The sequence below is a fragment of the Nicotiana sylvestris genome, chromosome 6, assembly GCF_000393655.2.
Source record: "Nicotiana sylvestris chromosome 6, ASM39365v2, whole genome shotgun sequence".
Lineage (NCBI taxonomy): Eukaryota > Viridiplantae > Streptophyta > Magnoliopsida > Solanales > Solanaceae > Nicotiana > Nicotiana sylvestris.
Genome location: NC_091062.1, coordinates 143,751,275 through 143,775,814, shown reverse-complemented (window position 1 = coordinate 143,775,814; position 24,540 = coordinate 143,751,275). Strand labels below are relative to the sequence as shown.

At 38.8% G+C, this 24,540-nt stretch overlaps 1 protein-coding gene and 1 pseudogene across 1 annotated transcript; one reads left to right on the top strand and one right to left on the bottom strand.

The window, feature by feature from the left end:
• The first annotated feature begins 3,371 nt into the window (after window positions 1-3,371).
• Window positions 3,372-6,973, top strand: LOC104210453 (uncharacterized; annotated as a pseudogene).
• Window positions 6,974-7,536: 563 nt separating this feature from the next.
• Window positions 7,537-20,135, bottom strand: LOC104210451 (uncharacterized). Its single transcript, XM_009759352.2, has 6 exons — window positions 19,573-20,135; window positions 10,435-10,597; window positions 8,881-9,057; window positions 8,692-8,775; window positions 8,281-8,362; window positions 7,537-8,166 (listed from the first exon to the last, which is right to left on the bottom strand). Exons 1-6 carry the CDS (start codon window positions 19,983-19,985, stop codon window positions 7,724-7,726), a joined length of 1,362 nt encoding a protein of 453 aa, XP_009757654.1. The 5' UTR covers window positions 19,986-20,135; the 3' UTR covers window positions 7,537-7,723.
• Between the last annotated feature and the right edge of the window lie 4,405 nt (window positions 20,136-24,540).

The following is a 24,540-nucleotide window of genomic DNA, read 5'->3' as shown; positions in this document are numbered from 1 at the left end:
CTCGTGGCCGACCGAGGATTAGATGGGGAGCTTTAACCAAGGATAAAACCCAGGAGTTAGAGGGGAGGTTATCCGCTATGGGATCTTGAAGGAGTAGTGGAAACGCGAGCACTATATGGTCAACGACGGTGAATTATGTGAGGGAGGCGGCGAAAGAGGTGCTAGGTGGATCGAAGGATTTTTCTGGCAGGCACCAAGGAGACTGGTAGTGGAATGACTTATTCCAAGGTAAAGTGGAGGCAAAGAAGGTAGCATACGCGAAGTTGGCAGGGAGCACAAGCGAGGAGGAGAGGAGAGCGAATAGAGAAAGGTACAAAGTGGCTAGGAAGGAGGCAAAGTTGGCGGTCACGGAGGCTAAGAATGCAGCGTTTAGCCATCTATACGAGGAATTAGGGGAGAAAGGCGGGGATAAGAAGTTGTTTCGGCTGGCTAAAGCGAGGGAGAGGAAGGCCCGGGATCTGGACCAAGTAAGGTGCATCAAAGACGAGGATGGTAGGGTATTTATGGGAGAGTCCCAGATTAAGCAGAGATGACAGACGTATTTTGATGGTCTTCTAAATGAGGAGGGGGACTGGGATATAGCGCTAGGGACTTGGGGCATTCGGTGAGTCTCCGAGATTTTAGGTATTGCAGGCACATTAAGGTGGAGGAGGTCGTGGGGGCTTTGCTTAAGATGAGCAGGGGTAGAGCGACCAGACCAGATGAAATTCCGGTTTAGTTTTGGAAGTGTATGGGTAGAGCAGGATTGGAATGGCTGACTGGGTTGTTCAATGTTATTTTTAGGACGAAGAGGATGCCGGAGGAATGGAGGTCGAGTACAGTGGTACCGTTGTACAAGAACAAAGGTGATATCCAGTGTTGTAACAATTATAGGAGTATCAAGTTACTTAGCCATACCATGAAAGTCTGGGAGAGGGTGGTGGTGGTGAGGGTGAGGAAGACGACGTCTATATCCGATAATCAGTTTGGGTTCATTCCGAGCCGCTCCACTACGGAAGCTATCCACCTTATTAGGAGGTTGGTGGAACAGTACAGGGATAAGAAAAAGGATCTGCACATGGTGTTTATTGACTTGGAGAAAGCGTATGACAAGGTTCCTAGGGAGGTACTCTGGAGATGTCTTGAGGCGAAGGGCGTGTCGGTAGCCTACATAAGAGCGATCAAGGACATGTATGATGGAGCTAAGATTAAGGTTAGGACTGTGGGAGGCGACTCGGAGCATTTCCCGATTGTTATGGGATTACACCAAGGCTCTGCGCTTAGCCCGTTCTTATTTGCCTTGGTGATGGATGCTTTGACATATCATATTCAAGGGGAGGTGCCATGGTGTATGTTATTTGTTGATGATATAGTTCTCATTGACGAGATGAGGGCCGGTGTTAATGAGAGATTGGAGGTTTGGAGACAGACTCTCGAGTCTAAGGGTTTCAAATTGAGCAGGTCTAAGACAGAGTACCTGGAGTGCAAGTTTAGCGTTGAGTCGAGGGAAGTAGGTAGGGACGTGAGGCTTGGGTCACAGGTCATCCCCAAGAGAGATAGCTTCAAATACCTTGGGTCGATGATTCAGGGGGTCGAAGAGATCGACGAGGATGTCACTCACCGCATAGGGGCGGGCTAGATGAACTGGAGGCTTGCATCTAGAGTCTTGTGTGACAAGAAAGTGCCACCGATACTCAAAGGTAAGTTTTATAGAGGTGTGGTTAGACTGGCCATGTTGTATGGGGCAGAGTGTTGGCCGGTTAAGAACTCCCATATACAGAGGATGAAAGTAGCAGAGATGCGGATACTGAGGTGGATGTGCGGGCACACTAGGATAGACAAGATTAGAATGAAGATATTAGGAAGAAGGTGGGTGTCGCCCATGTGGATGACAAGATGCAAGAAGCGAGACTCAGATGGTTCGGGCACGTGTAAAGGAGAAGCCTTGATGCACCGGTGAGGAGGTGTGAGCGGTTGGCCGTGGTGGGTACGATAAGAGGTAGAGGGATACCTAAGAAGTATTGGGGAGAGGTGATCAGGCAGGACATGTTATGACTGCAGATTTCCGAGGACATGGCCCTTGATAGAAAGGCCTGGAGGTCAAGCATTAGGGTTGTAGGATAGAAGTAGTAGAGCTTTCCTTACTTCATATCGGGGGTGAGGCTGGATTGGATTAGGGTTGACCTTAGATGGCTTGCAGTTTATGTTGAACTCATACTATTCTTGCTGTTTATCTTAGCCCCGGGCCTTAGACCCTGATTAGTGTTATTGCATGTCATTCATCTTTTGGTTTTTATGCTTCTGTTACTATTACGGTTTCTACTGGAGTTACTAATGAATTCTCTTTTCTTGTTTGTTATTTCCGTCTTTCTGAGCCGAGGGTCTATCGGAAACAGCCTCTCTGCCCTATCGGAGCATGGGTAAGGTCTGCGTACACATTACCCTCTCTAGACCCCACTATGTGGGATTTTACTGGGTAGTTGTTGTTGTTGTTGTTACATGATCTTCAGGAAAATTGTGACATTGATGTGCATCAAATTAGTTCAAGTGACAATCCAGCAGATTGTTTTTACCAACTTCAACTTTTGAGAATATGGTATACAAGATTGGAATGCGGAGACTCAAATATTTGAAGTAAGGTTTTCTTCAAGGGGAGTAAAATGCACATTGTATTTTTTTCCCCTTACTAAGGTTTTTCCCATAGGGTTTTCCTTGTAAGGTTTTTTGAGGTAGCCAGCAATGCATATTACTAAATATGTGTACTCTTTTTTCTTCACTGGATTTTTTTCCACGGGCCTTTTTCTAGTAAGGTTTGAATGAGGCACATTATCTTTTAATGAACATCGAAGGGGGAGTGTTATGAATATATTATATTATGGATGTTCATTTAGTACTCCGTTGTAAATAAGCTTCCTGAAGAAGCTTATCCATATGGGACTCCGCCGTAAATATGTTTATCTATTTAGTACTCTATTGGAAATAAGCTTCCTGAAGAAACTTATCACTTCGGTACCCGGTTATGGATAAACATTACCCCCGGTAGAAGATTATCCATACCGGGTACAATGTTCTTATCCATTCAGTACTCCGTTATGGATAAACATTGCTCTCAGTAGAAGATTATTCATATCTGGTATAGTAGCAGCTTACACATCAGCTTCCTTTCTTCTATAAATAGAATAGATTTTAGTTCATTATGTACATCAATTTGAATTCGAATAATATATCAGTTTCTGTATACTTATCTTTACTTTACAGTGTTTATTTTATAACATGTCTATTATTGTAAACATCTCTCTTATCCATAGACCTTGATCATTTATTTTTTTAATAATCCTGATTTTAAAAAAAAAATTAAAAAGTGAATAAAGGCATTCTCACCTATTTACTAAAAAAAAAAAACCCGAACCCCAGCACTTAGGTATCTATCTCTGTTCTGCTCGTTTTGCCTCTCTCAGTCTCTCTTTTCCGCCGCCTACGACCGACTTCCACAGGTGATTTCCTCTACTTGATTTCCATTCATTTTGTGTTAATGGGTTTTTTAATTTCACAGTTAATTCACGAATTTCTTTGATAAAGTTGAGTTCTTTAGTTTATTAAGAAACTGTGAATAAATGTAGAGGATTCATTTAACGGAGCAAAACAAGTTTTGGATTAAGCCATAGCTGATTGATGGATTCTCTATATAATTGGCAACTCGGTTTTTTTTGTTTTGTTTTGTTTTATATGTGTTTTCTCTATTTTTCTTTTTGCTCCTTAGGACAAAATATTTTTTATTATTATTTTAGGTCCAATATCTGGTCTTCTAGGTGTCCCTTGATCTTGTTAGAGATTTGAATATTTGTAGAAAATGTAGAGAAATTCTTGGGTTAGAGTCTAAATTATTGAATATTGGATTGAGAACGTTTTAAATGGAGCAGCATGAATAGTAAGGATTCATATAGCTGACACAAAAGAGCTTGGAATTGAGATGTATTGTTGTTGTTGTTTGATAACTGAGAAATCCATGGTTTCTAGTTTCAGAACTCTGGATGATGAATGTTTCCCTTTACCCTAAATACCAGTCGGGATGCAGATTTGCAATGTGCAAGTACCATACATCTCATGTTGTATTACCTTTTCAGTTTAATCAAAACCTTGCGGATATTTTGTCCCCTGAAACCCATTTAGGTTTGATGTCGAAATCTATGGAACTGGTGACTATATTTAGGATCAGCCCAAGCCATTGCTGTATAATTTGGGTGATACTGGAATTTCATTTCACATTTGGATGAAATACCAAAGGTGGCACTTCTTTTTTTGGCTTTTGAGGTACTAGAACAAAGACGTTGACCTATGTGTGTTGCTTGAGCTTTCAGAACAAGAAATGCTAATATTTGTTTGTCTTGCTCAGTTGCCTTGAAATCTCGTATTATCCTATGTTGTTGATATGTAAACGAATGCACTTACCGGTGTTTGTATATGTATGTGGCTTCAATTTCGAAATGAACGGTCGAACTAAAAAGGAAAGATATTTGGTTCTATCTATGTACAATTTTCTGATGAAAGTGTTCTTTTTTCTAAAACAAAGTGAAAAGGAAACATAAAGTTAGATCCTTCTTACAGCCTCAATCACGGTTTTCTCCTTTTTATCTTAAGCTGTTACCCAAAGAAAGATAGAAGAAATTAATTAATGGGGAGTCTACACTGACGGTGATGTTTAAAGTTTTATCTGGTCTTAATTTGAATCTGTTCAAGAAGTGCAGTTATTTGTGCTTCTTCTATCCTTGGACTAAAGCCTAAAGGTTACCTGAAAAATAAAAGAACTCTTGATCATGGCTTTAAAAAGTATTCCACCTTTATATATATTTCCTTTTCACTTATTTTTTAAGCAATAGCATTGAGATTACTGGAATGAAATTTCCAGCAGTTTGTCCTTGGCGCCTTGTAGCTGCTATGGTAATTTGGAGCCGCAGTTCATAAAAAGAATCTTTTACCGACCAAATATGACTGTAGCTTTGGCGTTGCAATATATCATATATTATGCTTACTGCTGTCTTGTCTGTCTCTTTCCAGCCATGGCACAAGACACGGGCATGTTTACAGTGCATCGAACAGTTGGAAGTGTTTTATGCTGCAAATGTGGTATTTCTATGCAACCAAATGCTGCCAATATGTGTGCCAACTGCTTGAGGTCTGAAGTTGACATAACAGAAGGTCTCCAGAAGCATGTTATCATATGTCATTGCCCTGAATGTGATAGCTATTTGCAGCCTCCGAGGACTTGGCTTAAAGCCCAGTTAGAATCAAAGGAGCTACTGACATTCTGTGTGAAGAGGTTGAAGAATTTGAATAAAGTTCGTTTAGTACATGCAGAGTTCATTTGGACTGAACCTCACTCCAAGAGAATCAAAGTCAAGCTGAAGGTTCAGAAAGAGGTTCTTCACGGAGCTATCCTTGAGCAGGCCTACACTGTTGAATATGTTATCCAAGACCAAATGTGTGAATCTTGTACGAGGGTTCAGGCTAATCCTGACCAGTGGGTGGCTGCAGTGCAGCTGCGCCAGCATGTTTCTCACAGGCGGACGTTCTTCTATTTGGAACAGCTTATTCTTAAGCATGATGCCGCTGCTCGCGCTATAAGGATTAAGCAAATGGATCAAGGAATTGATATTTTCTTCTCTAATCGTAGTCATGCTGTGAAATTTGTGGAGTTTATAGGGAAAGTGGTTCCAATTCGGAGCCGTAATGACAAACAACTGGTGTCTCATGATACCAAGAGCAGCATTTACAACTACAAGTATACTTTTTCAGTTGAAATTTGCCCAGTTTGCCGTGAGGACTTGATTTGTCTTCCGCCAAAAGTTAAAGATGGTTTGGGGAATCTAGGGCCACTTGTGATCTGCACCAAGGTGAGTAATAACATTGCTTTACTCGACCCATTTACTCTCAGGAACTGTTTTCTGGACGCGGAACAGTATTGGAGGGCGTCTTTTAAGTCCCTACTTTCGAGTAGGCAGCTTGTGGAATATATAGTTCTAGATGTTGAGAGTGTTTCTTCTGAGGTCAATATTGGTGGATCTAAGTACGCTTTGGCAGATGCCCAAGTAGCTCGTGTATCTGATTTTGGCAAGAACGATACAATTTTCAATGTACGAACACATCTGGGGCATCTTCTAAATCCTGGGGATTATGCACTTGGGTATGACTTATATGCTGCTAATAGTAATGATAATGAGCTGGACAAGTATAAAGGTTTTGTTCTCCCAGATGTGATACTGGTTAAGAAAAGCTATGAAGAGAAATGGCAGAAGAAGCGTGGGAAGCCTCGTTCATGGAAACTGAAATCTCTAAATATGGAGATTGATGACAATGTAAAGGGTAGAGACCATGAAGAGAAGATGAGCTCTGAGTATGAACAATTCTTAAGAGATTTAGAGGAGAATCCTGATTTGAGGTTCAACATATCACTTTATCGCAACAAGGAGTATCAGCCATCAGAAATGGCATCTGTGACTGATGGGGATGATGCCCCTACTGTTGCATTGGAGGAATTGTTGGCTGATCTTGATTTAAGTGAAGAGGAAGCTGACAATGATAGCATGAGGGAGTGAGTGGAATACTTGAACCTGCGTGTGGTTTATTGGATGCTAAAATCTCTGATGAATTTCGTAAAGCTCAAGGAATCAGGTTTGTTTGGAGCAATTAGGTCCGGAGTCCGTTAGATGTGATTTTGCTCCCTCATGTTTCTTCCTGTTGTTCACCTTGAATGCAAACTACATAAATACGGTGATGGCAATATCTCTACTTCAGAACACAACCATCTTTTCCCGAGTAGAAGTGAAGAGACTGTTTCTCAGAGGAAGGAATGCATTTTGAAAGGTTCAGTTAGATTGGCAGACGGAAAACCAAGTTGGAACAAACGATACTTTAAAATTTTCGCTTCTTTTATGGTGTGGATCTATGGCATGTTTAATTATTTGTTCAATGGTTTATTTAAGTGTTTTCCTATCAACTTTTTCTGTGTTGATGTTAAAAGCTTAAACTCCCCCCCCCCCCTCTCCCACACACACAGAGAGGGCGCACCTCCTGGGGTGTCGCACAATGATCGACTGATTGGTCATGTTTGTCACAGTGGTTGTAAGTTTATATACGGAACTGAGAATGGATGGTTGTGGCCATTTCCATTTGTCGGATATGACGGTTGTTTCTTGCTTCTGTTGTGTTAGAGATTGAATCAGTAATTTATTGTATCCACTGAGCTGACGACTGAGAAGAGGTAACATGAAGAGGGAGAGTGACTTCGCCATGGATATTGTGCTTCTTCAAGGAGATAGATCAGAGAAAGAGGAGTGGATAATAATTACGTAGAATTTACTATTGGATAAAAGAAAAGAGCACGGAATTTATTTTCAGACTTTATGTAAGATCTGATTCAATCAGTCATATTCATACTTTCATTAGGTATAAACAAACATTGCCTCAGTATATTTATTTCAACATAAAAACGTCTCAAATTGAACCAAACACCATCGCTAGCCAATTGATAAGTTAGGTTTAGATCACATAAAGAACAAGTGAGGACAATTGGGATTCTTTAGGTTGCTGGATAAACTGTTGACATAAAAATGAAATATTTATGCCAAAAGTAGAAAACAACTTCCTCCACAATGCCTGGTTGTGTGGCCACGAAAGGCTTTAGTGCAAAAGAATAATACAATAATAATGTCGTATTGCTACAAATAGGGGAGGCTACCACTCCTCACTATGCATTTCTGCCTCGCCGAGCAATCCTTTGCCCTGCTCCAAGTAACAACGCTTTTCCTATCATTCCGGTACGAAGGCCGCAGACGACAGCAACTGTTGCTCCAATAGCTACCCATTTCCAATCTATCCCACTATCTCCTCTCTGGCCTTGGATTTCCGCTGCTCTGTCTTCTTCAGCAGAAACTCGCTCCAAAGCATCAACGCCTTCATCCAGCAAGATTTTTGTAGTGATTCCCGCCATCATTGCACACCTAGAAACCACTGCCACTGATTTCCGTGCATTCTGGTATGCTCTGAAGCCGTTGTGCAATTTCTTGACTGTTCCCCACATTCCATGTCGAACTCCTAATTTAGCAACATCTTTAGGGATGCCCATATCTTCATAGTGAGTAAGCATGACCTCGCATGCAGATAACTGTCCATCTCCCCTCTTCGATTCCACTGCATCCATTTTAGGAGTGTACACTTGAGTAAAATTCAACTTAAGCAACAGGCAACAGGAAATTTTACAAAGTTAATCCTTTTTGAACACCCGTTGGTAATGGCGCTACCTACCCGGCTTAACAATCCAACTTGAGAAGTACAGGTCCACACGCCTAGGCTTGTCACGTCTTTGCAGAGCTGGGTATGGTACACTCTGGAAGATCATGTTAAAAATGTGAACATGATGTGTAACTACATGGTTTCTGAAAAATAGAGTTGTTAACAAACCAACTAAACAAGCCATCATGAGAAAGTGTAATATTGGAGAACTTTGTCCAAGTACAAATAAGTAAATTTATGAACTTCATGGAAACTATTAAAGGGATTTAGACAAAGAAGCCTCAAAACTCCAAGAAGGCCTGAAAAATGCTAGGTGGCAGCAGTATTAAAGAGAATCGCTGTATACACAGATCAGTCATTAATTAAACTTGTATTAGAAGCATTCACAATAATAAAATTTACTCGTGGTCCTCTAACGCTCACCTTTGTCACACAGTAGTATGTTTTCCCAGATTCCCATATTCTTCTACCGATGATATATTCACGATCACTGCAGAAGAACGGGAACTGTAGCAGCAAAAACAATTTTCATGAGTGCAGAAGCTAATGGAAGAAATGAATCATAAGGAGTTTCTCACAGCAACACTGACACAGCTTTGATGATCAACAAACCTTTTTAATCCAGTGGATAATCATAGATCCTGTATGTGGGGATTCCTGCAATATCTTGAAATAGGCAAGCATAGGATCCCATTTTGGCCTGAACTCATCATCCCAGAAAAAATCTCTGACTAACTCAGGAGTTGCATCCTCGAAAACAGTTTTGGTTCGGTAGATTGTTGGTCCCATCTGACAAAGAGAATGGTTCTGTTAGAATCACAAAGAGAGAACAGAGAAGCTTAAAAGAAAATCCAAAATTAACTGTATGGATAGAAAAAGCCTTGGTCATAGACAAAGTCACCTAGCAAATGCAACATAACAAGCAGTTAATAGTTTATAATTACTCCAGCGATACAACATCGAATATTGGTATTTAGCTGAAGGGCATAGAAACGGTCCGGTTAATGGAGGATTAAAAGAGCTAACAAAACCCTTTTTGTACTTTTTATAATTTCCCAGTAATATAGCTGTAATATCTTAAATTGATATGAGGATTTGAAAGTAGCAAAAGGAATTAATTTATCGTAAAAGCCATAAAGGTTATGTAATGATACACCTTTTTTGTACTTTTTATAATTTCCCAGTAATATAGCTGTAATATCTTAAATTGAAATGAGGATATGAAAGTAGCAAAAGGAATTAATTTATCATAAAAGCCATAAAGGTTATGCAGTGATACACCTACAAAAACATAAATAAAGAAAGGAGCAATAAGCAGGTACATATCTCCCTCAAGCTAGGTCTCTGATGTTATTTTCCATGCTAAATAATAATATGGATATAGTAGCACACAAACAGGTGCTCCTCATTTCCTAGGAGGAAGAAAGCACATATTATAAATCAAAGCTCAAAGAATTTAACCTAAAAGATCTTCCCCCTGTTTTTATTTTCAGTACAGAAGATGTATCCAAATGCAAGCAAAGATGATAATATATTCTGAGGTAATCTAATGTCAGCAAGGGGACTCATCGCGTAAGAGCATGCACTCTATTACAAAAGGCCGTCCAATTATATGAAATACGGGAAATTATGTTACTAATTCATGCATCTAAAAGTTGCAGAAATGATATAAAGTCATTTACAAAATTATTAGCAGCCGACATCTTCAGTTTGCCCCAGAAACAAGAACCCCTGCCTATGCGATCTGACCCTTAATAGAAAAAATAACCTGATCCTTGAATTGGAAAATGTACAGAATAATTTTTAGCCTTTGGATCATTTGAAACATCAAACATCAAATGGGAATTGAGCCGACAAAAGAACATAGCTTAGACATGAGTCATACTAAAGTACCAAACATATAAATAGCTCAAGGCAGATTATTTTGTGCTATCGAAATGTTTAAGCTGTAACTATCTAGAAGCTGGACTAAATGCTCTCATGTACCAGTCGCATTACCGGTCAAAAAGGAGATAATAGTTTCAGAGGAATCATAATGCTTCTCCTGTAGTTATGTACCAGTACCACGTACTACATGGGAAGATGGATCAAAAAATTCTCAAGAATATGGTTCTAGAAACCAGAAATGTTGAAGAAAACCATATTACAATTTCGGTAAACTTTGACCTCAGGCTCATGCCGCCAAGCTTGATATGTGAAGTTTGAAGTAGAGCGGTCCATCATGGTTTGCCATGCCATCTCTCCATCTTTACCATCCAGAAGATGCAGAAAGTGCTCCAGATCTTTCTCAGTCACAATGTCCTCATTTTCCGAGGTTCCAGTAATATGCCTGCAGGAATGAAGTAGATGGTGTTATGTGTCTAACCAAATAAAGGGACCAAAATCATCTAAAAGGGCGATGATAAATTTTTGCCAGAAAGAAAGTACTCTGTAGAATTGAAATTTTCACTCAACACTCAGCAGGAACGCATATTACTAGGAGTTCGTTAATTAGTTTTTAACTTTTTATAGCATTCTCATTAATTTGTGCCGGTACTGCCTAGTAATCCTCCTCTAGCCTTACATGACTTTTACACATCTACTCTCCTATCTTGTTGAATACTTTAGAATAAGTTATTTCAATGCAGAAAGAGAAACTTTTTATTCTTTGCGTATACTTGAGAACCATGATTCGCACATAAAGACGGTATCTAATTGAAAAAGAGAGAGATGGTAATTAATGCACCACAAATGTTATATTGAACTAATGGTAAAGGGAACAGTTCCGTGTCTGGCAAACATTGAACAATGACAGTTGCTGATCACAATTTATTCCCAGATGAATTTAAATCCAAATTACTTATTGCATCATACAATGAAGAAAAGCTACATATGCTACAAATTACTTATTTGTACTGCAAGTTAGCTGGACCAGCCCCAGTTGGTCCTCAAGTTTGAAACTTTTGGAGGAAGTACGGGTACGCCCCTCTACCCAGCACCCACTTAAATACCAAGCTTCATTCAGTAAGGGGTTTCGAACTTGTGACATGAGCCCTACCAACAAATAAAGCGTTGTGTCTTTCCACTGGACCAAAGCCCTAACAACCACATGTAATTTCTAATCTTTATCCATAACTATGTTAGAAAACATTTGCGTACAATCACGGATCTCCAACACTGAACTTCTTCATGAGATGTATTTACAAGCTTAGTGAGGTATCTGTGGAGAAGTAGGTATGTGTAAATTATCAGAAGGACGATAGCACAGATCAAAACAAAAATGTCATCCAATGAAGGTACTGGTTCTTTGGACCTAATATCTGGTGAAGAAGAGAAACGTCAGACTGCGGATATTCAGGAAGAGAGATATTGACAAGAAACAGCTCATTTTTGAAGGAATCATAATTGTCAGTTCTTGGCATCATACAGGAGTAACAGGAGAAGTTTGCATTTGGAGCAGGCAAAAGTGTTGCTAAGATCCAGAAACTCAGAGATATAAGTGTAATATAGTGCTTGCATAGCACAACCACTTCACCAGAAGTTTGAACTACTTCTGATGTATATCCTATCTTCAATTTTCAACTAGTCCTTTTTTTTTTTGATGAAGTAATAAGATTCATTAATGGCATCAAGAAGATGGAAGATGATAAGTACAAAAGATGAGTGTTAGCTCCAGAATAGGCTAACTATAGTTCCAGGGAGCTAACAAAATCCAAAAAAAAGCTCAGGGGAATTTACAGGTGAGAGTTTGCACCAACTAAAGAGTAATAAAAAACATTTAGCCTTGAGTGCATGATTTGAAGTTGATAAACCATCAAAACATCTACGATTCCTTTCTGCCCATACTACCCAAAAAATGCATGCTGGTATCATGTTCCAGATCTTCTTGATGGATTTGCCAACTTTCCATGAGCTCCAAACTTCAACCGCCTCTTTGGTACTTTGTGGCATGACCCAACTTAGCCCAAAAATAGAGTAGAACATACACCAAATGTCATAGACAACTGAACAGTGCAAAAGAAGGTGGTTGGTGGTTTCTGCAGCTTGCCTACACATATAGCATCTGTTTGGAATCTGAAGGCTTCTTTTGATGAGATTGTCCTGAGTTAAACATGCTTCCCGAATTGCTATCCAAGTGAAGCATATGACTTTCGTTGGAAGTTTAGTTCTCCAGATCAATTTCCATGGCTAATTGTTGATCAAATCATTTTGAGCATGGAGGTGAGTATAACATGCCTTCACTGAATAAATTCCTTCCTTTGAGTTCCCCCATTTTAATCCATCCACTGACCGTGTATCCAACATGCACTCCTCCAATCTTGCAAGTAGAGTCAGTACTTCAAGTTCCCAGTCGTTGACATTCCTTCTGAATAAAGGGTTCCAGCTGCTATTTTCTCTGTATTTTGAGATGGTGGAGCCTTTGTCCCTGCTTAGTCTGAAAAGATTGGGATATTCATTCATTAACACAGAGTTACCAAGCCATTTATCCTTCCAAAATTTGATATTGTTGCCATTACCCACTCTGAAAGAGGTATTTTCAGAGAATTCATTCCAGAGGCTGCTAATGTTTTTCCAAGGACCAACACCATGAAAGGCTCTAGATACTTTAGTGCACCAGAGATTTAGAGTACCATGCTTGGCCCTAACTATCTTTTTCCACAGATCTTGATTGTCTTGGCTATACCTCCATAACCATTTCATTAACAAGCTTTTGTTGTGAGCAGCAAGGTCTCTAATTCCTAAACCTCCTTGAGATTTAGGTTTTGTCACTTTGACCCATTTGACAAGGTGAAACTTCAGTGTAGTGCTGTTACCCTCCCAAAGGAAAGCTCTTCTCAACTTATCAAGCTATTTTAGCACTTTACAGGGAATAGGAAAGAGAGACATGTAGTAAGTGGGGATGCTATCTAGGACACTATTTATAAGGGTCAGCCTACCCCCCATGGAAAGATACTGCCTCTGCCAGGAAGCGAGCCTTTTTTCAAACTTCTCAATGACCCCATTCCAAGCTTCAGTTGATTTGAACTTTGCACCTAAGGGGCAACCCCAGGTAAGTAGCAGGTAGTGAGCCAATGTTGCAACCTAGTATATCTGCCAACTCCCTTAGGTTAGGAACTGCATTAACTGGGTAAACTACACTTTTTAGCATGTTGATAGGGAGACCACACAATGCCTCAAAAATTAAGAGGGTGAGATTTAAGTATTGAACTTGGGATGACTCTGCGCCACAAAAAATTAACGTATCATCTGCGTAAAGCAGATGTGAGATAGAAACTGAATTTTCAGGAATCCTGCCTACATCAAAACCCTTCAGCCATTGTAATTGATTTGCCTTGTCAATCATTTTGCTAAATCCTTCCATGGCAAGGATGAAGAGGAACGGCGAGAGAGGGTCGCCCTGCCTGATGCCCTTCTGAGGAGAGAAAAACCCCACTGGGGACCTGTTAACTAGAACTGAGAATTTGACTGTTGAGATACTATATTTGATCCACCTTATCCACCTATCCCCGAATCCCATCTTTCTTCGCATAGATATAAGGTATGACCAACTCAATTGGTCAAAAACTTTTTCAATGTCCAACTTGCATAGAATGCCAGCTTCCCCACTATTAAGTTTCCAGTTTAGGACTTCATTGGCAATGAGGGATGCATCAGTGATTTGTCTGTTTTGAATGAAAGCATTTTGGTGGTTTGAGACCAACTTGCCAATCACTTTCTGGAGTCTTCCAGCTAGAAGCTTTGCCACAATCTTATATACACTACCAATGAGGCTAATTGGTCTATAATCTCTGAGCTCAATGGCTCCTTTTTTCTTGGGTACCAACGCTATAAAAGAAGCATTGCAAGATCTGACAAGGCGGCAATTTTGATGAAAATGAGATAGGGCACCCATAACATCATCCCTGATAACATCCCAGGCTTTCTGAAAAAAGGCCATTGTATAGCCATCCGGTCCGAGGGCTTTGTCAGGAGCACATGACTGGATGGTGGACAACACCTCCTCCTCTTCAAAGGAACCTTCTAACCAAATCCTTTCCTCTTCAGTGACGCAGGACAGCCCATCAAAAGCAGCAGTTGGTCTCCAACTTTCCTGTTCAATGTAAAGATTCTGATAGAAGACTAAGATTTCTCCTTTGATCAGTTCTTTGTCTTCTATTATCTCATCCCCAACTTTTAGCTTATCAATACAGTTGTTCCTTCTATGAGAGTTAGCAATTCTCTGGAAATATTTTGTGTTTCTGTCCCCCTCTTTGAGCCAAAGACATCTAGATTTTTGTCTCCATGATATCTCCTCTTCTTTGGCAATATTCTGTATCTCCAATTTTAAGTTGAACATCTGTAACCTTTCTTCTTGTGATAGGGGCCTATTCTCAGTGGCCTGTTCCAGAATGAGCAACTCCTCTAAAGCTCTTGTTTTCCTCTCCTCCACTATACCAAACTCTTCCTTATTCCAGATTGTGATGTCCTTCTTTAGGCATTTCAGTTTCTGCATCAGGATGAAGTCTTGGCTTCCATTGAACAAGTACCCCTGCCACCACTCCTTGACTTTGTCTAAAAAACCTTCTGATTTCAACCACATGTTCTCAAACTTGAAATAGGAAGAGGTAGCTTCCCAATCTCCACTTTCCAGAAGAATTGGCCTGTGATCAGAAATGACCCTCGGGAGTGCAAGTTGCTTTATTGCATTAAAACATTCAATCCACTCTGGGGAGATCAGGAATCTATCAATTCGTGAGGCCTGAATATTATCCTCTCCTCTGAACCAGGTGAATGAGGACCCTGCAATGGAAGGTCTATTACGTCTAAATCTTGGATGGTCTCTGAAAAGACCTTCATCGCTCTGGATCTTCTTGAGCAATTGAGTCTTTCAATTTCATATATGCATGTGTTAAAATCACCTCCTATAACCCACTGTTCACTCCATAACCCCTTGATTGCTGCTAGTTCATGCCACATTTCCCTTCTCTCTGGATTAGTATGGGGACCATATACCCCCCGTGAAACACCATCTGAATTCTTCCTGCAAACCCTCCAACATACATGAGAGAGAGAGTAAGACCCACCCTGAGAATCAACACACTTCCATCGTCTTTTATCCCATAATACTATGACGCCCCCTCTAGTACCAGATGCTTTTAGCTCTACCCAGGCTGCCCAGCGGTTGCCCCAAATATGGTGAATAAGTACTGCATTCCATTCTTGTAATTTGGTCTCTTGCAGGCATAGAATGTCAACTTTCCATTTACGAACTAGTGATTTAATAATGTCCCTTTTATTGAAATCGTTCAGCCCGTTCACATTCCAAGATAGGATTTTTAACTTCATTCAGAAAAGGATTTGTGAAACCTACCCCTATCTCGGAAATTCTTCCCATCATAATTGATACCGCAAATCAATTTATCCAATTCAGCCCTCTGCTTGTCTTTACTTTTCTTTTTCTTCTTGCATGTTGCCTTCTGCTGTTGAAGCTGAATTTGCCTCCTTTCTTCCATTCTAAGAATCATGTCCAGCAGCTCATGCTCAAACCCAGCCACATTAATCCCAAAAGCTTTGCAAGCCTTCACCATTACTAGCTTGGACCATTTCGATGTCTCTATCACACTTGGCCTTTGAACCATTTGAGAACTAGCTCCTTCTTCGTACCATGGAAGGGAGAGATGAGAGTGGGATGAAATATCAGTGTCAGAACTGCTTACCAGACTCAGGTCCGGCATCGGAGTAGAGAATGGAAGATAGGCTCTGAGACTCAGTAAAGGCTCTGCTTCATCATCTGCTTCAGAACCACTGAAATACGTGGATTCAATTGAAAGAGTTGGGTCTGACTCTTGAACCTTGTTGGGGAGAATATTTAGCGCCTCACTTTTCTCAGGCTGAATATTATTAACTTGCAAACTTGAGGCATAATTCTTTTGTGGAGCTAAAATAGGCCCAACAGCTCCATTCTGACTTTCTTACTCCCTTGCCCTTATTTCTCCAGTTTTGGGCCTTCTTTCTTGGGCCTTTTGACTGATAATAATTTCTTTCCAATACATGGACCGGGTCCGATTTTTCCTTTACTTCCATGTGGGGCTGCTTAGTCACAGATCTTCCACTTGTGCCAATTTTTGAATTAAAGTTACCCATGTGGTTGGGCACATGTTTGCTGGAGGATGGGATCTCTGACAGATTTGCTTCAATCGAGGGATTTGACTTCACAATTGCTGCGTTGATCTTCATGCCGGGAGAAATTAGATTTCCGACCGGCTTGGGTTTCACATGTACATCATCAATTATTGAGATTTCATAGCACCAGTCACCAATTTCAAGCTCTATGGTCGCCGGCGAAGTCCTATCAGAATCCTTGATGCAGATCCTAGCCCATTGAATGTGGGATCTGTTCCTAGTATCATCGTCAATGTCGATATATCCCCCACATAAATCCCCAATAATTCGAAAGGTGTTTATAGCCCATGCATGTATCGGAATACCAAAAGCCTTGACCCAACATTGTTCTGAACCCTTGTTCGCCGACTCCGAACCGCCTGTTGGAGACCACCATTCTAGTGACAGCTTTCTCCCGTTTCAGAACCACTCGCCTGCTAAGATTCTGGAAGCTTCATGCCTCGATGGAAAGTCAAAGAGAAACAAGTTGTGTTTCAAAGCTGATATTTTAAGACCAGCACTGATCTGCCATCTGTTGGTGAACCATTTTTGTATAGTTTCGATGTTGGGACTGAAATTGAAGGGGTCATTGAATCTTCCTATCAAGCATTTTGAAAGATAACAATCCTTGTTCATCTCAATGCCAATCTCAGCTTTGTTTGGTCCCACTTTAGTTGCTTTTGGTGCCCTGTCCTGCCATTGTGGAATCTTTGCAACATCCATAAAGGATTTGGTGTCTTGGACATAGAGATTGAATTTTGAGCTGGTACCATTGCCTAAGAATCGGAAGATTTTGTCTGCTATATCTCCCCATCCCCAGTTGAAGCCTCCTTCTGGAATAATGACCGCAGATTTCCTGTCACCCAACCATGCTTCAATCCTTACATAACGGCCGTAGCTATTAAAGTTCCGGAATACTCTATAGGTGTAAGCTTGTACTTTCCTCCCCCATCTCTTGCATCGATTTCTCTTTGCCTGTGAGGCCTGTTTTAGAGCGTCACATACCCATCGCAAGTTTTCTTCATTTATTTTGATGTAGCTTGAGAAACTCCTGCTGCGTTCTATTAAAGAGAACCATTTATTACCCGCATCACTGATCTCTAATAACTCAAAGGACTTAACGCCGGAAATAAAAAAGGTTCTATTCACCATCATTAAAGAGGTAATAAAACATCATCGGAGTAAATGCTCGCCGAGAAAAGGACAAAAGAAAAAGAGTTTAGAAAGCAGGCCCATTTCCCAAGTCAGAGCTTTTTCTTCCTCCAAATTAATATCCTGTCCTACCTTTTTTCAACTAGTCCTTTTGAGTTAGCAAATGCTTTTTCCTGTCTGCCCAAAAGCAAAATGTAATGGAAATCTCAAACTTGTACCTCATGGTCAACACTACACAATTAACATTAATTAGTCAGAGTTTGTACAAACTTTCAAACATTTGACATATGAAAATGCTTCAAAAAGACGAAATGTTGTTCCAAATGGCATAAATGGATATCAAGCATCATAGGACATAGAAAAATTGTTTGAGCAACATCTACAAAAGCTAGTACTAGTGTTTACTGTCACATATGAGGTATGCCAAGATTAATGCACTATGTACAAGATGATGATAAGGTGCTGAAAGCGCTGTAATCAGCTATGATTAGCTAAGACGAATCCCGTAGCAGTTGCAATCGAGAGATTTGGTGGAGAGCGAGCTTCTAATACTGTTTATCAGAACTTCAAGGTGGATAATTCTAGCGTCGACGGGTCTGAACATATTAAGGGATGTTGTCTGTATTGTAGAGCTTTCAAAATTCCTTTTGATCCTAGGAGTGCTCTTGATGGAGTTTTCGGCATCCAGCTATCCGAGGCTATTCCTTATGTTGTGAGTATCATGTGAATATTGTTCTTGGCAGAGAAGGAAATGACTCTACTGCGACCACGATGGATTTCACTACAGACTCCTTTCCACTAGTTCAAGCTAACACAGTTGCTCTTTCCTTTTCATCAGGCACTTATGTTGAAGAGGAACTTATGTTGATAAAGAATGGACAGCAAGGGGCGTTGCAGATATTATCACCATCTTGATAAGCTATCTGAGGATGTTTGCTTATGGATACACTACATTGGGTGATAATCCATGCTTATCCTCTTCTTATAACTCATTACTGTTAAATGCTTGGACTGATCGGGAAGTTTACAACAACTTGGTGGAAGAGTTTCAAGTGCCGCAAAAAGTCAGTTTCTATTTTATCGAGTCCATCCTTTTGTGGAGGTTCGCTACTGGAATGTTTGCCTTGATTCTCTCATTTAGCTTACGGCTAACTGCTTCTATAAGATGGCAAGCAAAGACATGTAAATATACATGGCAGGTTATGATGGCACTCCCATGAATACATCTGGTACTATCTATTAAGAGCCACAATTACCAAAGTTTTGATTGGTTCATAACTGGTGTATCATATCATATATTTCCTCAAGTCATGAAGCATGCCTTGGCTTTGAGATAATTGGTTGGGAGCTCGCGAGCATCACTATTCTTGACTCGAACCTTGAGGACAAGGTTATTATTGAGGACGGGAGTATTGTTATGAACCAACACCAGCCCAATCTCACACAAATAGCTATTGGGCTAACAAGAACTATTGGGCCGAGTACAAGCAATACGGCCAGGTTAAGAGGTTTCCAGGTTGAGTAATAGGCGTAAGAATGCTTCTATTATAAGAGGCAATGGTCTGTGATTTGGGGTTACGCGAATATTGTTGAGAAAAATGCCAAAGTCCTCTCATCCCCAATTCTGAGTATAGCTTCTCATCCTCCTTCGTATCTCTATCCTTAGTTATTTCTTCCTATTGTAATCCAATCGTTTGAGTTTTGGATTTTCTATTCAAACCTGTAATTAAATTCCAGTCTTATGTTATTAATATAGAGAAGAGCTGAGAGCTGTTTCCTGTTACATTGAAGAGTTGATTATTCCTACTTTGTTACATGCATGCCAACTAATGTCCTACGATTCCCCTAAAAATTCTATAGCTGGTTGAATCCACTTACACTTACAAGCAACAACATGCATAATTCAGAGATCATTGAAACAGTATAATTGTACACACTAGCCGGAGAAAAATTAAGGATCGAAACCCTAGAAAAAAACATGCATATGTATCTGATATTTTGAAAATTGATACAATCAAATTAATAACATACCTGGTGATGGAATCATTGTTCCCTTCACCGGGACCTGGATCCGAAACCGCTGAAGACGATCCAAATTCATCCACCGACACCTGACCCGAATCCGCGGAAGGCTTAGGTGTCCTGCCCTGGAAATTAAACCAAAGTTTCCTACCAACAGAGAATGCTGAAAGAGCAGTAAAGGCCAACCAAAGGCGGCGAGCACCAAAACCGGGAGGAATGGTCCAAACAAAGCGATTGAGTTTAGACCGGAGTCCTAAAAACACGAGACCGGTCCAACGAGGTCTCCAGGACCAGCCGATCATTAACCCGATCATGATCGCGACCCAAATCGGGACAATACAGACCAAAATGTCGACGAATGTTTCCATGATAGCTGGCTTGTTTATCAATTCCACCAACCCAACCCACCTCTCCACCTCCATATTTTGTTCAATGACAAGACTTTTGGGGCCTTAATTCTTAGAGCTAATTGAAGAGGTAGTTTGGAGATTGCATTGGAGCGAAGCTACATAGATTTTGCAGATTGATGAGTTCAATTTTGCACAGGAAGAAGAAGAAAAAAGAAAGGAAGGGAACAGAAATAGATAGTACTGGTTTTATTTTGTACGGAATAGACGCGTGGTAATATCTGAACTCTCTGATCATTTCCTCATCTGGATATTGGCGCGTGCGATTGCCCCGCCTGATGGAGTTGAAAAGAAGTTTTCTTTTTTCGTTTTCTTTTTCTGCTTAAAGAAAAGAAGTTTCTTAACAGTCTGCTCATAAAATTATATTAGGACTTTTCTTCTTTTGGATATTCCAGAAAGGAAAAAAAAAGAAAAAAAAGAAAGAGTAACTCAAACTTATTGCTTCTAATGTGAGGATAATAGATAAATATTTACACACCTATTATAATTGAAAATGATCAAAACCAAAATTGCAATCCACTTTAATTTATTACCTGATAATATTTTAATTTTCATTGAACATGAAAAGACACATGAAATTCATAGAAGTTTATTGTCTAAGATTCAAACTCAAAACTCCTCCGGCCTAAATAAAATTATTGGTCCTGCGTGCGAACTCGTACATTGATTTTCTAATTTTTGTGATTGAAAATGTAAAGTACTTAAATCGGAAAATGATTAAAAAACCATGCATCATTCTATTTTTGTCCATTAATCTTCAATTCGGTCAGAGGCGGACCCAGAATTTTAATATGACGGGCACCTCTGCCATTATAATGACTTACCCAAAACTTTATTAGCCAATAAAAGAATACATATTAACTCTAGGATAGACCAAATAAGCAGCATAATTCACTATATAATATAAATTTGCTAAGCAAAAGGCAAAAATAAAGTAAGAGCTTACGCTTTGATTTCATCAAGACTTCCATGTGCACACATGGACTAAACTGCAATAAATTTTCAATATGAATTAAACTTCGTCGAAAATACATCCATCTCAATTCACAAGAACAAAAACTTCCTACAAAATAACGGGTTCGATAAATTTAAGAGTCCATCAAGAATACAAGCAAACACAACATCAATAGAAGAGGCACAGTCCTTTTATCAAGAATAAAGCAAATACTACAATAATTAAGCAATTCTTGGGTAAGTGAAACATAAAATAGAGAACATAATAGGAACAAGCCAACACCTTAAGGAACATACTAAATAGAGTTATATTCGAAAATCACACAACATTAATAATGGACAGTGATATTCAATAATAGTATTACCTAGACTCTATATTCCAAAAGTTAATCACATTACGGACAGTGCAACTTTTTTAACAGTTATCTAATTTTCAAACATGTTATAAATTAGAGTCCATGAAAAAAAAATATAGCCTATAAATCAAGGGACCACTCAGTTTCAGAGAAATGTGAGCTCAACAAAATCATTTGAATAATAGATTTAAAGTTTATTAAAAATGCCTTTGCTGGCAATTGTTGAACAAAAAATTTGAAGCTAAATAAAATTTTATAATCTCCATCTCTAATTATCCATGCTCTTATAAATAAAAAAATAAGTTTCAAAGTAAGAGCAACACTAACCAAAAATTTGATGTTTGCTACTTTTTCAAAGTAATGAGAGGAATTGAGGGAGAAGGGCTCTATTTTGGAGTGAGGAGCGACGGTTTTGGGTTTTGGCCTTTTGGAATTTTTGATTTTGGGGGTAAGATTTTGGAGAAGAATAAAATAATAAAATTGACTATTATGTACAACTATTACAATATAATTAAATTCTGATTAGAAAAAATAAAAAAATATAAATCAATCAACTATTATATAGTGTTGTACAGTAGTACTAGAACATATTCCCCATTATAAAAAGTAAAACAAAAAGGAAAACAACTAAAAAGGCGAATTTATAGGAGCTGGTTTCGTACCCGAGACGTCAACTAAGTGACGGAACTCATGCAACACAAAAGATCATTGCTCCAGCCCGCTTTTAGTTATTGAGGGGGCCAAGAAAATTATTTAAGGGGTCACTAAAGTATGTACAGTTATATATATAGTATATTTACAGAATTTTTGCCGAGGCTAACGGGTTCCCGTGACCCCAAGCCCCTTGTAGGTCCGCCTGTGAATGGGGTGTTTGATATGTGTCACGTGGACAAAAAACAATCAATGGTTTGAATTCTTCTATTATTCAAAATAAGTTTTTAGGCAACACTATTACTTTTAATTTCAAACTATTGAAGTTATTTTTTCTGATTAAAAGATATTGAGTGTGCGTCATTGTAGTATAAAGTTGTTTATAAATTTAATAAACTTGTATTCTGTTCCATTTTTCCATAGTTCTTTTTTTTTTTGGCGATTTCCAATAATTTATTTTTCTGTTAGCAATGTCAAAATCAACTAAAAGTTTTCTTTCCGCTGAAAAGTTAATCAAATAATGAATTTCATTACTTACATAATAAATTCAAATAGCACTATAGTTTATAGAATAAAACTATATCAATTAGTACGTCAAAAATCACATGTTATGTTAAAAAACATTCATTTTATATACAACTAATCTACAATTAAGAAATACTTGGTAATGCATTATAAAGGAAATAAAAATAAAATTAGCACTAATGTCATTTAAAGCTAATTTAAGTTTGCCTTTTGTCGTTTATATGAAGCAGTGATGATATTATATTATTCCTTCAATTTGTTAGAGTATATAACTATATATATTGCATTATTAGAGAAAATTAAGGGGCCATGAACGATAGAACAAATCCAAACCATTCATTATATTTTGTCCACGTCGCACATATCAAGCACCCCATTGAAGATTACTGGACAAAATAGTACTGGAGGGGATCCAATCCCAAATTACTAATCTATGTGTCTAATCGAGAATTAGAAAAGAGAAGGATTCATGGCCCTATATTGTCATTTAAAACTATGAGTTATGTTCAGAAATACTTGCCCTAACTGCTAGTTCCACCTTCTATCTCTATTTTGCTCCAGTAATTCTGGAATCACATGAATTTACTTTAGTGTCTAACTAGTACGTAGTAAATTTATTAAATTTTTCTATAGGTTCACAAAGAGCTTTGATATCTTGTAGTACTATCTTTTATTTAAGACTAGGTTATAAAACCTGAACTAATATTATGTCTAAATTAAATCTCCTTAGCCCTTTATTCTTTTCTCTATCTCACCCTTTCCTTTCTTTTCCATAGTAGAAACTAAAAGAAGTCGAACGTGTAGATGTAGGAGAAGAAAACAACACCATCTTTATTTTAGTTAAAACCAGAAGGAGAGAGAACTACAAATTTTCACTTGTGCAAACAAAACCAAAAGCATAGGAAATTTCTGAAGTCAGTAACAGAAGTTTGCAACATAATTTCAAACCGAAAATCCAACATCACTACTACATATTTAAAATTCAATTTTTGAAGACGCATTAATGTTTCTTGAGTACTTTAAAAGAAAAACTGAGAGATAATAGAAAGAACTTACAAGTAACTGAAAAGTAATACTATACACATATACATTATATAATTTTTATACGCATTATAAGGGATGCTCTTAGGGCCCACTTGGGTAAAGCCCAGTAATTTACTGTACCCTAGTTATCCATATATAAGTACACATACGGTATACTTCTAAAGATACTGAAAACAGTAGACACTCTCTTCTCTATTCAATTAATCTAGAGTTTAGATTGTGATATAGGGGTTTGCTCCAACATACCGTGACAATCACCACCGACCAGTGATTCCAACAACGGTTCATTTTAAATTTTCGCTTTTGCTTCACGAAAAATAAGTAAGTTCTCATTTTACGATTTACGCGTCATCTAATGTATTTAGATTAATGGGTTTCTTCACTTAGCTTGCGCTTGTGCAATGACTAAAGATGGCATGGCATGCAGAATATTTATATGAGTATAGTGTATGGATCAAAATCTGTCTCTAGAATACTTAAGTCAGGATGGTATTAGCGAAACACTCCCAGGCCGCCACGTGTTGAAATGGCTTAAAGAACAGTAAAGGTTGTGGTCAAAGAGTTAGAAAGGACTAAAGTTGAGGGGTCATCAAGGATCAAGGCCGAGTTCGAATACCCTTAACAGAGTCATAACGGCTAGTTTCAAAATAGGATATTAAATAGAATATTCTAGTGGATATTCTATGCACGTATATTGTTAGGATTTTTAGGAATATGTTCCCTATAAATAGAAAGAGACATAATGATCGGGGACATGGGAGATTTATTTGTAAAATATACTTTGACTTTAAATAGAGAATCAGATCTTATTGTAAGCCTACAAAAGCAATATTTTCACTAAGATTCTTGTCCATACTTTTCCACTGAGATCCGAGAATAACTCAGATATTCAAAGGCTTTTCCATCATTTATCATTGTCAGAAAGAGGATCCATCGATTTCATCCTTTCCTGCGTGACTCATTTTGTTCTATTTACATAAATGTCATTTATTGTTACTCATCACTATTTAATGCTATATTGCTTTTGCTTGGGTTCTTAA

What these genes read in the sequence shown, in the direction of transcription:
- LOC104210451 (XM_009759352.2), bottom strand. Translation starts at nt 19,985, where the DNA reads ATGGAGGTGGAGAGGTGGGTTGGGTTGGTGGAATTGATAAACAAGCCA. An exon ending in AACAATGATTCCATCACCAG is followed by an intron (nt 10,598 to 19,572) that starts GTATGTTATTAA and finishes TCATTCCTGCAG; the next exon opens with GCATATTACTGGAACCTCGG. An exon ending in AAGTTGGATTGTTAAGCCGG is followed by an intron (nt 8,167 to 8,280) that starts GTAGGTAGCGCC and finishes AAATGGATGCAG; the next exon opens with TGGAATCGAAGAGGGGAGAT.